This window comes from Lampetra planeri, chromosome 53, assembly GCF_965212315.1.
Source record: "Lampetra planeri chromosome 53, kcLamPlan1.2.h2, whole genome shotgun sequence".
In the NCBI taxonomy this organism is placed as follows: domain Eukaryota; kingdom Metazoa; phylum Chordata; class Hyperoartia; order Petromyzontiformes; family Petromyzontidae; genus Lampetra; species Lampetra planeri.
The window spans coordinates 8007244-8024989 of record NC_136159.1 but is presented as its reverse complement, the minus strand read 5'-3'; the positions used below and the strand labels follow the sequence as shown (position 1 = coordinate 8024989).

The 17746-nt window shown below is 52.6% G+C and overlaps 1 protein-coding gene across 1 annotated transcript in view; it reads right to left on the bottom strand.

The window, feature by feature from the left end:
* TRIM46 (tripartite motif containing 46) overlaps positions 1-9574 on the bottom strand; it is a 37012-nt gene extending 27438 nt beyond the window's left edge. The window contains exons 1-2 of the mRNA XM_078617196.1: positions 9512-9574; positions 7618-7719 (exon numbers count right to left, since the gene is read on the bottom strand). Of these exons, the coding sequence (XP_078473322.1) occupies positions 7618-7719; positions 9512-9574 (165 nt within the window). The remainder of the gene's footprint in view (positions 1-7617; positions 7720-9511) is intronic.
* Positions 9575-17746: the final 8172 nt, after the last annotated feature.

The following is a 17746-nucleotide window of genomic DNA, read 5'->3' as shown; positions in this document are numbered from 1 at the left end:
AGTTAAATACACGGTACACTTAAACATAGTGGCGGGTCGAGGGGTGGGGAGGGGGAGGGGCGGCCTTACGACAGCCAACTCATGGTTGGCTCGCACGTAAAAGTTGTTACTCAAATTTATCGACCCCCACCCCGGCTTTCGGGATGATGGGTTGAGAGTCAACCCCGAGCCGGGATCTGAATTCGCAGCCTTCCGGCCGTCACTGCCGCTGAGCGCCGCTGAGGCCAAATACCCCGACCCCGTGATGGGGCGTTCGTTCGTGAGAGAGGGACGCGCACTCGATGTGCCTCGTGTCCACCCCTCCTGTCGCATCAGTGCGGACAGGGGGAGAGGGGGGGCAGACTTTGACCTTTAAACAACTTTTATTGCCGCTAGCAGCAACAGCATTGGAGGCGATTCCGATATGAAATACACAAAGTCACCAGCAACACAAATAAACGCTACAAATCCACGCGCTGTGGCGCTCAATGCACCGCGCACAACACGAAAGAAAAGTCACGTGGTGGTGGTGGTGGTGGTGTCATCGCGCACGCCACGGTGACGAGCGAGCGCTTCGGAAGGTGAACACGAGGGTGCCGTCCACGCTGGTACAGAGACACAGAGAGAGAGAGAAGAGAGGCAGTCGAGGTGACTCGATGGTTGGATTAAAAAAATAAAAATCCGGCGCCTCGTTCGATGAGATCGCGACTACCGTCCAAGTGTCCGAGTGGGCAGGCCTCGGCACCATCTGGGGACATGAGCCAACAACTCCCCATCCCGACATCACGGCGACATTAGTTTTTGAAAGTATCAAAGTATTTGTAAAAAAAAATAATCCTAGATTTTACCCTTTAAGATGTTCAAACACCAAATAGTTACATTTTTTTCTCAAGGAATCAAGTACTGTATTACCCAAACAAACAAGCTCTGATGATAATATATGCATTGTCTTTAATAATAATGTCATTATATTTCGATTTAAAGCTTTCGTGATTGCAGGGATTCATCTTCTTGGTTCTTTCGGTAAAGTCACGTAGAAGGGAAATAATAAAATAATAAAAATAAAACATAATAAAATACAATTCTCACGACGTTTCGACCACAACGCAAGCAGCCGTCCTCAGGTGAAGAACAGGTCTGTCGGAAAGACAGCGTCTGAATGAACACCACCAAGCTTGGCAGCATATATATAAGCTGGGTTAGAGGAGGAAGGGCGCCTTGACAAAGGAATTTGCATATCAACAGACAAATTTAGCATATTTATGGGAAATGCAGATATGGGATTAGTCACTACTTGTGGAATGCGTAGGAGGTGGGGGGGGGGATCTAAAAGTCATATTATGCCGTGCATTATGTAGGATTAGCAGCAACACAGGGAGGGAGTAGGGTTAGCAGTAATAAAGGGAAGGAATTTGAATAGTAAGGAGCTGCAGCAGCCAAACCACCACGTAAAAAACTAATATAAAAAACTACATCAATATCATCAATATACTAAACGAAACGTCGTGAGAATTGTATTTTATTATGTTTTATTTTTATTATTTTATTATTTCCCTTCTACGTGACTTTACCGAAAGAACCAAGAAGAATGTCATTATAGTGACATAAGCATCGTCTTTAATAATAATGTAATGATAGTGTTACGTGCATCGTCTTTGAAACTGATTGGCCTCCACCACAGATGCCTTCGTCTCACCACCAGTGTCAGGCCAGAGAACGCCCAAAGGCGAACAGGACAAGGGCAATGCCACACGTACCAGAGCATTCATAGCCCTGTGTGAGCAGCCACATCATGGGACACCTTTTGTCAGTTTTAAAGTGTGAACATTTGTAATAGGTTTGACCCTTTCTGCCAATTAAACAGGAGGTGTTAAGATGTTCAAACACCAAATAGATACATACTCCTTGGTTCTTTCGGTAAAGTCACGTAGGTAGAAAAATAAAATAAAATAATTATTTTATTTAAAATAACATTTTTTTATTTAAAATTAAATAATTATAAAATGCTTATTTTATTTTAAACAAAATAATTATTTTTATTTTAAACAAAATAATTATTTTATTTCATTTTTCTACCTACGTGACTTTACCGAAAGAAACCAAAAACCAAAGAGAAACCAAAGAGTATGGATTCCTGCAGTCACGAAAGCTTCAAATCAAGACCAAATAGATATTCTCAGGTTTTTTCGGTAAAGTCACGTAGGTAAAAACATTAAAATTAATGAAAGTAAAATAAAACAAAACAAAAATAAAAATAATAATAATAATATTTTGTTTTGTTTTATTTTACTTTCATTAATTTTAATGTTTTTACCTACGTGACTTTACCGAAAAAACCTGAGAATATGAATCATTGCAGTCACGAAAGCTTCAAATCTAGAACCAAATAGATACCTTTTTTGCAAGTAAGCAAGTACTGCATTACCCACACACAGTGCTTGTGGTGAACACGCAAGTCAACGTGGCTCTGATAATATTCGCGTTGTGCGTGAAACTGATTGGCCGACAACGGAGACAGCCTTCACTCTCCCCGGCCACAGACCGACATTGCAAAATCAAACTCCGTGGAGACCCAGGCCTCATTTCTCAAGAACAATAACAGACGACAGCGACGTTAAAGCACCCACGTGGGTTGCAGTCCAGCTGCCCCCCCCCCTCGCCATCAGCTGGTTAAAAAATTTGGACATTGAGTTGAAGCTTTGTCCTGCAGCAGGAGCCACGCGCACCGCACCCTCCCATCGCCCTCCCCGTCTCCTCTCCGTTTTCCTCTTCACAGAACAATGCCACGTGTCCCCCGCCCATCAACCCAACCCAACCCACCAAACCTACCACCCCACCCATCCAACCACCAACCCAACCACCCACCAACCCACCCACCAACACAACACAACCCACCCACCAATACAACCCACCCACCCATCCACCCACAAACCCAACCACCCACCAACCCACCCACCCACCAACACAACCCAACCCACCCACCAATACAACCCACCCACCCATCCACCCACCAACCCAACCACTCACCAACCCAACCACCCACCAACCCACCCACCCACCAACCCACCCACCCACCCACTAACCCACTCCCACACCAATCCAACCCACCCACCCAACCACCCACCAACCCAACCACCCACCAACCCAACCCAACCACCCACCAACCCAACCACCTACCAACCCACCCATCCACCCAACCACCAACCCACCCACCCACAAACCAAACCACCCACCAACCCAACCACCCACCAACCCAACCACCTACCAACCCACCCACCCACCCAACCACCAACCCACCCACCCACAAACCCAACCACCCACCACCCCAACCACCCACCAACCACCAACCCACCAATCCAACCCACCAACCCCCACCCAATTGACTCCGATCTCCTCTCCTTAACCCAAATACACGCCGCTCCCAAAGCCTCGTTTCTAATCCGGATTAACCACTGAGCCATCGATCAATGAGCCCAGTGTATGGGTTTAAACACCCGACCACCCTCCCACCCTGACCCCATATACATCGCACACATGGCACCATGCATTTATTACGCTGTTCTGAAAACCTGATTCTGTTTGCCGATCTCTCTGCCATGAAGAAGGGTCATTCCCTAAACGTTACCTATTGTCTATTTTATTATCTCTGTACTTTTAGTGATATTGGATGAATGTGTAGAGTTGTTGTTTGTGCATGTGCATCACTGCCAATGCAGTTTGATGAATGCAATGATGAGACAATGAAGGGAGAATGATGGTACAATGATGAGACATTAATGAGACAATGATGGCACAATGATGATCCCCGTGTATTTGTTGTATGCATTTGTCACCAAGTACATCTATTAAAATCAAACGTCATCAGCACGACACACGGCTCATATCATGCGTTGTTGCGTGGGTATCGACGATCCACAACTGATGCAAACGCAAAGACTCTGATTGAAACGGTGCTACTAATGAGACAACGAGATGATTAACGAACCCAAAATAAAATAGAATCGATAAAATATTATCTCGATTCAAATAAACGACCCCGCCCTCTCGCCGGTGGGACCGTGATGCATCATCGCATCACCGGGCGTCGGTAAAGAATCGTAACTTGCCATCAAACCACGAATTCATGAAAAAAAATACGAAAAATGGACCATCCAATGTGTTTCTGCAAATATGAATTAATTGGTGGCCGCACAGACATTAATTCACTCATTCAATCGTCATTTCTTTCTCTTGAACCCCCCCCCCCCCCCCCAAAGGGCATCATTTGTCCACGGTGACAAATATCATGCAATTGGATCTTAATGCCAAGTGTGAAGGGTCAATACCCCCCCTCTCCACACCCCCCTCTCCCCCCCCCCTCTCCACACCCCCCTCTCCACACCCACAGTCTCCCTCGTTAATTCTGCTGCCTGGACACAGAGAGAGAGTGACTCACACAATAATAATTCAAAAAATTGTTGGCCCGCCATCGCTTCACACCACCACCACCACCACCACCACACACACACAGAGTGAGAGAAGCACACAGGAGGAACGGGGGAGCGATGCCCGTGCTATGCGCACTTCGCAGGGCAGACCGGGTCGCGCGGCAACTGGGAGTGTGATTGAAGATGGGGCTGCGTGTGCGGTAGTGAGCAGCCAGACTTGCTTGTCGCTCCTATAACCTTGCAAGCCGCGAGCGAGAGACAAAAATATATATAGCAAAGACAAAGATTCCCCCGTATAGACCGAGTAGAATGTAGGGGCAAGTGCTGTTAGCGAGCACCTATGAAGGCCGGCACGGCACGCGAGGGGATGTGGGTGGCCGACACCACGCCGGCCGCCTTTGTCTCCCCAGTGACGATGTTCACACACCGCATCAGGTACTCATTTGGGCTGAATAACCCACACACAGACCCGCAGACCCACAGACCCACAGACCCGCAGACCCACAGACCCGCAGACCCACAGACCCACAGACCCACAGACCCACAGACCCACAGACCCACAGACCCAGCCACGCACACAGACACGCACACAGACACACAGTCACCCAAATACAACGACAAAGATCCCCGCATAGCCAAGGGGGGCCCCAATGACCGGTTCAGATAATTGCCATTGGTATTGGTGGCCGTGAGTGGGAATCGAACTGGGGACGCCGGGTTCGTAATGCAGCCCGCAAACCGTTACGCTAACGCTCCCCACGCATCATATATATGTGTAGCACACACACACACGCGCGCACATGTACTGCACCAGCGGGTGAACGTGCCAGTGAAATTCCACGTTTGTGCTTCCTTCACGCGAGAAAAGAAAAATTAAATTGCGTCATGGGCATTGCTTTGGTGTGCACGCTAGCGCAGCGGGCAGGGTCACGCTCGGATAGGTCACCGCCATGCATAACAGGTGCTATAGGCCACGCGGCTCGCAGCGACATCAATTGTTGTGCAGCACTTGGCGTGCGACCATCGCCTGCGGACGTCGGCGCCTTCACCAACTCGCACGCGACCGCCGTGGCGATGCACGGCGGTCCACATGACCTCCACGATTCACCGCCAGAGAATGGGGGAGTGGGTCGTCATCCAGCAGTGGATAGACCAAAGCAACCTGCCGCGGGACCCGCCTAGACGCAGCAGACGGAACGAATACATTGGTGGCGCCGAGCGGGGGAATTGGCACGGTTGGCGACGTACGGTGCGAAAGAAGTTCAGCATCCATGCATACAGCTGAGATGCGTCCGTACAAATAACATTTTTTTTTTCACCAACGTGAAGATAACATTTTTGGGACGATGACGATACGAGTTAACGCATTAACAGCATCACCTTCAGCAAGCGCGCATGCACCCGTTTACCGCATTTTTGCATCGGCTAATAAAGCTGCGCACACAATTGATTTTTTTTAAACATAACGATGATGCTTGCAGCGTTTTTGTACGATTCTCGCGTTAGGCTGGGCGCGCGCGATAGAACGCGATCTGGTTTATAATGCACACGAGGAGGAGGAGGAAACTTGGAAGTTGCAGCTCACCAACGCCCTCCTCCTTTGTGTGCGAATAACCAGAGGAGGCGAATGAAGCAACGGAAGACAAAGCCAACAACCACATTCACGAGGCGCCACTGCTACCACCACCACCACCACCACCACTTTAATAACCAGCACAACCACTACTACCATCACTACCACTATCATTACCACCACCACGTTAATAACCAGCACAACCACTACTATCATCACTACCACTATCATTACCACCACCACTTTAATAACCAGCACAACCACTACTATCATCACTACCACTATCATTACCACCACCACTTTAATAACCAGCACAACCACTACTATCATCACTACCACTATCATTACCACCACCACTTTAATAACCAGCACAACCACTACTATCATCACTACCACTATCACCACCACCACTTTAATAACCACCACGACCACTACTACTACTATCACTACCACTATCACGACCACCACTTTAATAACCAGCACAACGACTACTACTACCATCACTACCTCTATCACCACCGCTAATACCACCACCACAACTAACACCACGATCACCAAAACGTCACCACCACTTTAACCACCACCACCAACACCACTACGAGTACTACAACCATCACTACCACTACAACCACCGCTAATACCATCACTGCTACCACCACTACCACCACTATCACCATCAACACCCACTGTCATGATCATCATCACCACCACCACCAACACCATTAGCACGCCCACCACTATTGCCACCAAAAGACAAATACCCCCATATAGCCTTCAACAGACTGTTAGGGCAGTTTGCGAGCACCATCAGTGCAGTTTGCGAGCACCATCATTACCAAAGACACTACCGCTCCCCACCTGCACCAGCACTACTACCACCACCATCATTACAACCACCATCGCCGCCACAACCACCACCACTATCACCGACACGACCGTCATCACCTTGACCACCATCATGATCATCACCCCCATCACCACCACCACTATCACCATCACCACCACTATCAACACCACCATCACCACCACTATCACCACCACCATCAACACTATCACCACTATCACCACCACTATTACCACCACCACTGTCACCACCAATATCACCACCACTTTCACCACCACTATCACCACCACCAATACCACCACCACTATCACCATCACTACCTCTATCACCACCACTATCACCACCACTTTTGCCACCACCACTGTCACCACCACCACTATCACCACCACGATCACCACTATCACCACTATTACCACCACCACTGTCACCACCAATATCACCACCACCACTGTTACCACCGCCACTATCACCACCATCACTACCACCACCACTATCACCACCACCACGATCACCACTATCACCACTGTCACCACCACCGCCACTATCACCACCGTCACTACCACCACCACCACCATGATCACCACCACCGCCAATGTAATCACCACCACCATCACCGCCACCACCACCATGATCACCACCACCGCCAATGTAATCACCACCACCATCACCGCCACCACCACCACCACCAACGCCACCACCACCATGATCACCACCACCGCCAATGTAATCACCACCACCATCACCACCACCGCCACCACCACCACCACCAACGCCACCACGCGCAGGGCGCTCACGTTCCAGTTCAGCACCCCGCGCTCGAGGACAGCTCCCACGTGGCCGCTCCGCTCGGCCGCCGTCACGGGCGGGAGGCCGCACGCCTCGGGGTGTGGGGGGGGCTGGTGCCCACGAGCCCCCCCCCCACACCCACACAGGCGCCCTGGGCACGCGGGGACGATTGCAAAGGTCGATAGCCGGAGGTCGGAGGGCGACTGCGGTCAGGGCTGCGTTGTGCAGTGTCCGTGCGTGGGGACTTCTTTCGCGCCGTACGTAGCCGACCCCGTGCCAATCGGATGTGTGCGCAGGGCGAGGACAAGGAACTAGGCACCGTTTTAGAGACGTCAGTTCTCGACCTTGGTGCGTCTCACGGAAGATCCTCGGCAGATGCCTGGTCGGACGCTGATGCTGGTTGTAGTTCAGTTACGTGGTCTCGTATGCACGCACGGCGTCAATAAAACACACGCGACACAGACAAAGGATCCCCCGTGTAGTCTTTGACAGACGTGGGGCAAGTGCTGCTAGCGAGCAGCGCCGTATGAAGGCCGACACGGCACACGAGGGGGTGGGTGGGCAATACCATGCCCGGCCGCCTTTGTCTCCCCAGTGGCGATGTTTAAACATCGCCTCCAGGTTCTCATTTGAGGCCGAGTCGACTTAGAGGTGGGGGGGGGGGGGCGCCCAGGACCGGTTCAGATAATCGTCAGTGGCGTTGGTGGCCGTGAGCGAGTCATCGTGCTCGGGGTCGCCGGGGTTCGTCGCGCGGCGCTCTAACCACTGCGCCACCGCTCCCCGCACACGCAACATCACGCAACATCACACACACACACACAGACACACACAGACACACACACAGACACACACAGACACACACACGCAGCATCACGCACAGACACAGACACACACACGCACGTACACGCAACATCACACACACACACAGACACACACAGACACACACACGCAGCATCACGCACAGACACAGACACACACACGCACGTACACGCAGCATCACACACACACACAGACACACACAGACACACACACGCAGCATCACGCACAGACACAGACACACACACGCACGTACACGCAGCATCACGCACACACACAGACGCACACACACGCACGCACACGCAGCATCACGCACAGACACAGACACACACAAACGCACGTACACGCAGCATCACGCACACGCACAGACACACACGCACGCACGTACACGCAGCATCACGCACACGCAGACACACACGCGCGCGCGTAGCAAGGGAAGCTAGAACAAAGCAGAATACAGAAGTGGGATGAGTGCGGTGGTGGTCGACGCTGTGATTTAAAGGCGCGTCTGACGAGGGTTGGTTGTGTTGATTGATTGATAATTTTCATCGCGAGCCGAGTGTCAAACAATTTCGCCCCGCGTGCATTATATATGCGCGCGCGCACACACACGCAGGGACACAGACACACACACAGAGACGCCGCGAGAGACTGAGGCTCGCATATAGACAGAGCGACGTAGAAACAGGAGAGATAGAAATACGGTGATACAGACGGCGAGAGATACAAAGAGAGCGAGACACAGATATAGATGGAGACGCGGACACACAGACAGAGACTCACAGACAGAGAGGCATAGAAACAGAGAGACAGACACAGAGAGAGATGCAGAGACTCAATGACGGAGAGAGCTAGACAGAGAGAGAAAGAGACACAGAGAGGGAGAGGGAGACAGATACACAGGGAGACATCGACACGCACACAGACAGACAGACATAGCAACACAGAGAGAGATGCAGAGACTCAATGACGGAGAGAGCTAGACAAAGAGACACAGAGAGAGAGAGACACACACAGAGAGAGAGAGAGACCGACTCACACAGGGAGAGGGACAGAGAGGGACACACAGACAGAGACCGATCTCACCTCTCCCCGGCTGGCGGGGTCCGTGACAGAGCAGAGGTCGCTCATGTCGGCGCTGTCTGACATCTCGGAGGCTCTGAGCGCGCGGGGTGTCGGTCGTGCAGGTGTGGCGGCGGTGGTGGCGGTGGTGACCGATCGTGGCAGGGCAGGCACCTCCCAATCACTCTATTGTCCACGGCGGAGAGCAAACCAGGGGGAGCGGCGGTGCGAGAGCCAGAGACGGAGGGAGAGAGAGGGGAGGGAAAGAGACGCCTCCAATAAACCTGCGCTGTGGCGGTCCCTCCCTCCTCGCCCCGTCTCCTACGTGATGCTCTGAGCAGCGGAGGTGGTTGTCAAGACAACACTGCCACCACCCCCCATCCACCCACCCACCCACCCCCTCCTCCACCTCAGTCTCCCTCTCTCTCCCTCTCTCACACCCCCACCAACCACCCACCCACCCTACCCAAACTCACCCCAACCTCTCTCCCCCCACCAGCCACCCACCCTACCCAAACTCACCCAAATCTCTCCCCCCCCACCACACACCCACCCTACCCAAACTCAACCCAACCTCTCTCCCCCCACCAACCACCCACCCTACCCAAACTCACCCCATTCTCTCTCCCCCCACCACCCACCCACCCTACCCAAACTCACCCCAACCTCTCTCCCCCCACCAACCACCCACCCTACCCAAACTCACCCCAACCTCTCTCCCCCCACCACCCACCCACCCTACCCAAACTCACCCCATTCTCTCTCCCCCCACCACCCACCCACCCTACCTAAACTCACCCCAACCTCTCTCCCCCCACCACCCACCCACCCTACCCAAACTCACCACAATCTCTCTCCCCCACCACCCACCCCCCCTACCCAAACTCACCCCAACCTCTCTCCCCCCACCACCCACCCACCCTACCCAAACTCACCCCATTCTCTCTCCCCCCACCACCCACCCACCCTACCCAAACTCACCACAATCTCTCTCCCCCACCACCCTACTCAAACTCACCCCAACCTCTCTCCCCCCACCACCCACCCACCCTACCCAAACTCACCACAATCTCTCTCCCCCCACCACCCTACCCAAACTCAGCCCAATCTCTCTCCCCCCACCACCCACCCACCCTACCCAAACTCACCCCAACCTCTCTCCCCCCACCACCCACCCACCCTACCCAAACTCACTCAATCTCTCTCCCCCCACCACCCACCCACCCTGCCCAAACTCTCCCCAATCTCTCTCCCCCCACCACCCACCCACCCTGCCCAAACTCTCCCCAATCTCTCTCCCCCCACCACCCACCCACCCTGCCCAAACTCTCCCCAATCTCTCTCCCCCCACCACCCACCCACCCTACCCAAACTCACCCCAACCTCTCTCCCCCCACCACCCACCCACCCTACCCAAACTCACCCCAATCTCTCTCCCCCCACCACCCTACCCAAACTCAGCCCAATCTCTCTCCCCCCACCACCCACCCACCCTACCCAAACTCACCCCAACCTCTCTCCCCCCACCACCCACCCACCCTACCCAAACTCACCCCAATCTCTCTCCCCCCACCACCCTACCCAAACTCACCCAATCTCTCTCCCCCCACCACCCACCCACCCTACCCAAACTCACCCCAATCTCTCTCCCCCCACCACCCTACCCAAACTCACCCCAACCTCTCTCTCCCCACCACCCACCCACCCTACCCAAACTCACCCCAACCTCTCTCCCCCCACCACCCTACCCAAACTCAGCCCAATCTCTCTCCCCACACCACCCACCCACCCTACCCAAACTCACCCCAATCTCTCCCCCCACCACCCACCCACCCTACCCAAACTCACCCCATTCTCTCCCCCCCCACCACCCACCCACCCTACCCAAACTCACCCCAATCTCTCTCCCCCCACCACCCACCCACCCTGCCCAAACTCTCCCCAATCTCTCTCCCCCCACCACCCACCCACCCTACCCAAACTCACCCCAATCTCTCTCCCCCCACCACCCACCCACCCTGCCCAAACTCACCCCAATCTCTCCCCCCACCAACCACCCACCCTACCCAAACTCACCCCAATCTCTCCCCCCACCAACCACCCACCCTACCCAAACTCAGCCCAATCTCTCTCCCCACACCACCCACCCACCCTACCCAAACTCAGCCCAATCTCTCTCCCCACACCACCCACCCACCCTACCCAAACTCACCCCAATCTCTCTCCCCCCACCACCCACCCACCCTGCCCAAACTCACCCCAATCTCTCCCCCCACCAACCACCCACCCTACCCAAACTCACCCCAATCTCTCTCCCCACCAACCACCCACCCTACCCAAACTCAGCCCAATCTCTCTCCCCACACCACCCACCCACCCTACCCAAACTCACCCCAATCTCTCTCCCCCCACCAATCACCCACCCTACCTAAACGCACCCCAATATATCTCTGTCTGTGTATTCTACTCAACCCGCCGACACGTTTTCAGGCCCATACCAACGCCCACAAATAATACATGCACAGACCTAAAGCTTCTTTGCAATTCAAATCCATTCTTCCGTGGCTGATCTATATAAAATTGTCTCTCTCTCTCTCGCTCTTAAATCCCCCAGCGGAAGATAGAAGACCGTCACAGCACCCAGCAGCGGCTTGCCATGAAGCTGCACCAGAAATAAAACCCCGATGGAGGAATTGACCCATTTCCAGTCAAATTGTGTTTCACGCCTCTCCTCCGCACTGCCTTCAAAGGCAAAATCCCAGCGTAGCGCAGACACCCAGCGCCACGTTGTGTGTGTGTGTGGGGGGGGGGGTCTACGTGTGTGGGTCTGACAAAGGCGGCCGTATGTGGTGCTGGCCACCCACCCCCTCGTGTGCTGTGCCCGCCTGCATAGGTGCTCGCTAACAGCACTTGCCCCAGCCGTCTGTTAAGGCTACACGGGGGATTTTTGTCGTTGTATTTGGGCGTCTGTGTGTGTGTGTCTGTGTGTGTGTGTGGGTCTGTGTCTGTGTGTGGGTTATTCAGCCCAAATGACTTCTTAGTGCGGTGTTTAAACATCGTCACTCGGGAGACAAAGGCGGCCGGGCGTGGTGCTGGGCCAACCACCCCCCCCCCCAGTGTGTGCCGTGCCGTCCTTCACAGGTGCTCGCGAACAGCACTTGCCCCAACAGTGCGTTAAGGCTATGTGGGGGATCTTTGTCTTTGCGTGGGTCATTGCACCGCGCCTCGAACCCGGCGACCCGAATTCGATTGCCGCTCACGGCCACAAAACAATCAGCGACGAACATCTGATACCTGGGGTCTCTCCTAGGTCGACTCAGCCCTAAAACGGAATACCTGATGCGATTTGTCAAACGTCAGCGCTGCCCCAACGAGTCCGTTGAAGGCAATACGGGGGGTAGTTTGTCTTCGTGTGTGATGGGTAGGTGCGACCCGCGGCGCTTACGGACCCAGCCACCCGAGTTCGATTCCCAACCACGACTAACCTAAGTGGCTATTATCTGAACCCGTTCCTGCCCGCGGCCTCCCAGTGCAACAAAGCAGACCGCACTGACCAGCGTGGTGAAGTATGGTGAAGCGACCCCAATGATCGAGAGGGGAAAGCTTCCACCCAGCAGTTGATTAACAATGCGCAATTGTGCCGTGCGTGCTTTACAGCTATTAAACTAAACTATTAAACTAAACTACGTTTAATTTTTCTGGGTCAGACCCATTGAGTTATAGAGCTTGCTTTGAGAAGCGACTTGGCCACAAATGATAGCTCGACGAATGGAGATTTATAGCAGAAGTCAAATAACTCTAAACGCGTGACGTTGATTCTAAATGGGGAGGGGTGGGTGGGTGGAAACGGGGAGAGGGAGACGCAAACCACAAATATACAGCAGGCGTCAGGGTCGTTATCGAACCCACGACCTCCTGTATACCAGGCGAGTTACTGAACAAAATTAATCAATATACAATCAAAATGTATGCACAGCCGTGCTTTGTATGTAGCCGTGGTGTTGATGCACAGCCATCAGTGGGACACCTCTCTCGCACACACGTGTCTACTGCCCGCCCGCCTGCCCGCCCGTGGCTGCGTGATTGCATCGGTAGCTGCTGCACGGAATAGTAAATGGATTTCGCGGCGTGTACCCGAGCGAAAGCAGCGGTGGTTAAATGTAGCCGCGCGTGGCCACACGGACTCACAGAGCAGCAGCAGCAGCAATGCCAACACACAGAGTTGGAGGACCGCCGCTGCCGCTGCCGCGAACAGAGACAGTGTGGAGCAACGCGGCCGTCCAGAATAAACGCCTCCTCATTTCGAGACCCAAAACAACATCATGGCACCACCTCCTCCTGGCTTTGACATTCCTCCTCCTCCTGGTGGTGGTGGGACCATTGATCGCATCGTCAGGACATCGCTGACAGCCCGATGCGCACACCTCAATCGTGAATGGAAAATGACGGCGATGCGAATGTGGTCATGCAACACAAACTATGGGCCATACAGTGCACCCAGAGACCCATAGAGACCCGTAGAGATGCATTGAGATGCCTACAAACCATTAGAGATATATAAAGACCCGTAGAGACACATAGAGATCCATAGAGATACATTGAGATAAATAGAACCCAGCAGGAATATACATTTCGATATAAAGCTTCCGTGACTGCAGGGATTCAAATTCTTGGTTCTTTTGGTAAAGTCACGTAGAAAGGAAATAATAAAATAATAATAAAACAGCAGGAATATATAAAGACCCGTAGAGACACAGAGATACGTAGAGACCCATAGCGATACATAGAGATACATATAATCCAATAGAGATATATAAAGATCGGTAGAGATACAGAGATATGCATAGAGACCAACAGAAATACAATGAGATACATAGACACCAACAGGGATAAATAGACCCATAGAGACCCATAGAGACACAGAGACACACAGACACACAGAGATACATAGAAACCAGCAGGGATAAATAGACCCATAGAGACCCATAGAGACACAGACACACACAGAGATGCATAGAAACCAACAGGGATAAATAGACCCATAGAGACCCATAGAGACACAGACACATAGAGACACACAGAGATACATAGAAACCAACAGGGATAAATAGACCCATAGAGACCCATAGAGACACAGACAGAGACACACAGAGATGCATAGAAACCAACAGGGATATATAAAAAGAGACCCACAGAGATACAAAGAGACCCATAGAGATACAGAGACCAGATTTGAAGCTTTCGTGACTGCAAGGATTCATACTCTTAGTTCTTTCGGTAAAGTCACGTAGGTAAAAAATGAAATAAAAATTAATAAATATAAAACAATAAAAATCACGACGTTTCGGAGGCAACACAAGTCTCCCGTCATCAGGTGGGACCGTCACAGCCAGATGTGCTGCATCAAGTGAGGGAGGGATTCAAGGTCTAACCTCTTAAGTACCAGTTAAGGGGGGAGGGGCTTATCAGAATGTGGTAGCCAATGAATGGAACGTATCGGGAGGGGGGTGGCGGGGCTAACAGAGGGACGGGGTACTCGTGGTCGTGGTCTGATCGTGTCCGCGAGCACAAGTCAGATTTGAAACACGGCAAAATTGAGTCTTCCGCCGTTGCCGATAATTGCTGCAACTCGGTGGGCTCTCATGAGATTGTTTTCTCCGAGACATGTTGAGCGACATCATCATCTAAACGCGTGTTTCTAAATGTGGAGGGAGAAAACCTTAGGACCCGGAGAAAAAAAAACATCCACGCGACCACTGGGAGAGAGAGACGCAAACTCCAAATATACAGCAGGCGTCAGGGTCGGGATCGAACCCACGACCTCCTGTATACCAGGCGAGGGAGTTAACATCTCCTAGCCACCACAAGCCACGACGCTGGTGCTGTACAGGGCAGAGTGTTTCCACAGTGGGTGGTGGCTGGGGGAGTCACGTGGATGTAGGGGAGGCTCAGGCCGATGTACATCGATTAGGAGGAGCCTGTATGCCTGATCGTCAACAATGTTGGTTTCCAAGAGTAACCAGCGGGCTCGGACTAATTGCACCACGCGTGCGGTGCCTCCGTTGATTTGTATTTTCCTCCGCTTGCAGTCACTTAGCTAGCCGGGATATAGACCTCACAAAATGGGACAATTGGTTAAAACATCGACGGTCATTAATTCGTAAATTTAATTCTCGAAACCCATGTTGGGGGTCGGGCCAGGGGCCTGGGGTCCACTCGGCAGTGGGCCACAAAGTAGTCGAGGACAAGGCCGTAGCCATGGAGTCAACATTGGGGGGGGGACCAAATCTTTCAGGGGGTCTGGGGTCCCCCCCCCCCAGAAAAACAATCTAAATTTGAAAACGAATTTCCTGCCTAAAATATTAAAAAATTCACTAGCACATGGGATGAACTTTTTCTTTATTTTTTACAATAATGTCTAATAGTGTATTGTATTACATTGCTGGTTTTTCTGTTTTACCTTTTCTTGTTTCATTGTATGTAATGGCAGAGATTAGGGATTAATAAAGTACAACCACAATCATATAAACAGCAATCTATTTTATAGCAATATATTGGAGGGGGGGGACATTTTGAGCATATTTGAATATTGGGGGGGGGGGGGGGATGTGCCCCCCCAAATATATATTATACAATCACAGCCTTAGTCGAGGACCACTTCTCCAGGACAGAATAAAACACGAAACCTTCTCAAACGTAATGAACCGACAACGTACACGCGGTGTTTTGTTTTGTTTGGATCAACTTTTATTCAACGATAAATTATAAACTATTCCCCGTCGACTTTTAAATTACGCCCCACCACCAGGCAAGCGACGGTCATCCGCAGGTGCCTGGCAAAGTATTGGGAACAGACAGTGCCACAATCCTTCGTTCGTGAATGGGAGGGAGAGGGGGGGGGTGAGAAACGCAGGATAACTTCCACAACCGCGTCCTCTGTTTATATCCAAAGAGATTAAACGGTAGGGCAGTTGAACCACTCCGACACACGGCAATCACCCCACGGCCACAGTATTGCATTCAGAGTTGGCCATGGAGATGGTTTTCCTGGCTGGGCAAGAACGTTTGCAGCCAGAGTTTAACACAATCGAACCCCTCGCGATGCGCCTTCTCCCACGTTTCACAAATCTTCGCCGTTCCATTACGCGCTACGTCGTGACGCACCGCACGCACCTGATGCCGAATCGGATCTCTCTACGTCATGAGGAACCAAGACGAAGATCCCCCGTGTAGCCTCAACAAACTGTAGGGGGCAAGTGCTGCGAGCGAGCGCATATACAGGCCGGCAGGGTGCGCGAAAGAGGAGTGGTGTGGCCGGTACCTGTGCTCGGCCACCTTTGATCCCCCCCAAGTGCCGATGTCTACACACCACAGAGCTGCCACTCATTTAAGGCCGAGCCGACCTGGAGGAGGCCCGGGACAAGTTCAGATAACCGAACACTCGTGTTGGCATGGAACTCGGCTCGCCAGGTTCGCGGCGCAGCGTGCCAAACACTGCGCAACCGTTCACAAACACGCGCACACACACACATGCACACGCACGCACACACACACACACACATACGCACGTGCACACACGCACACACGCACACGCATACCAGCGCGGGCACACGCACACACGCACACATGCACGCACGCACGCGCACACACACACATGCGCGCACGCGTACCAGCGCGGGCACACATGCGGTTACGCTTCTCGATTCGGCTCGCCGCTGCATACTGCGCCTGCAGCATGCTGCACACTGCGCCTGCAGCATGCTGCATACTGTGCGTGCAGCATGCTGCACACTGCACGTGCTGCACACTGCGTACTGCACATGCAGCATGGTGCATACTGCACATGCAGCATGCTGCACCTCAACCTGTATTCGAACGGAGGAGACCGCGATAGTGAAGCCGTCGTTCCAGAAATGAAGCGACACGGACTTCGCGGTGAGAATGCGTCGCAAGGGACGGAGGGAATTCGTTGATGAACGCAAACAGACGGAAGGACGTCGCAGCCCTTGGGAGAGACTGGATTTCGTTACGGGTGGGGGGGGGGGGGTGTGACAATGCTGGCAAACAAAAAACAACGCAACAAACACCGCCCCCACCTCTGTTGCTCTCTCTCTCCGTATCCATCTCTCTCTCTCTCTCGAGAGAGAGAGAGAGAGAGAGATGGATAGGGAGAGAGATGGAGGGCAAGAGAGAGAGAGAGAGATGTAAAGAAATGCAGCGTGGACCCGTGGCAGACCTGAAACACCGGGGCGGGGAAAA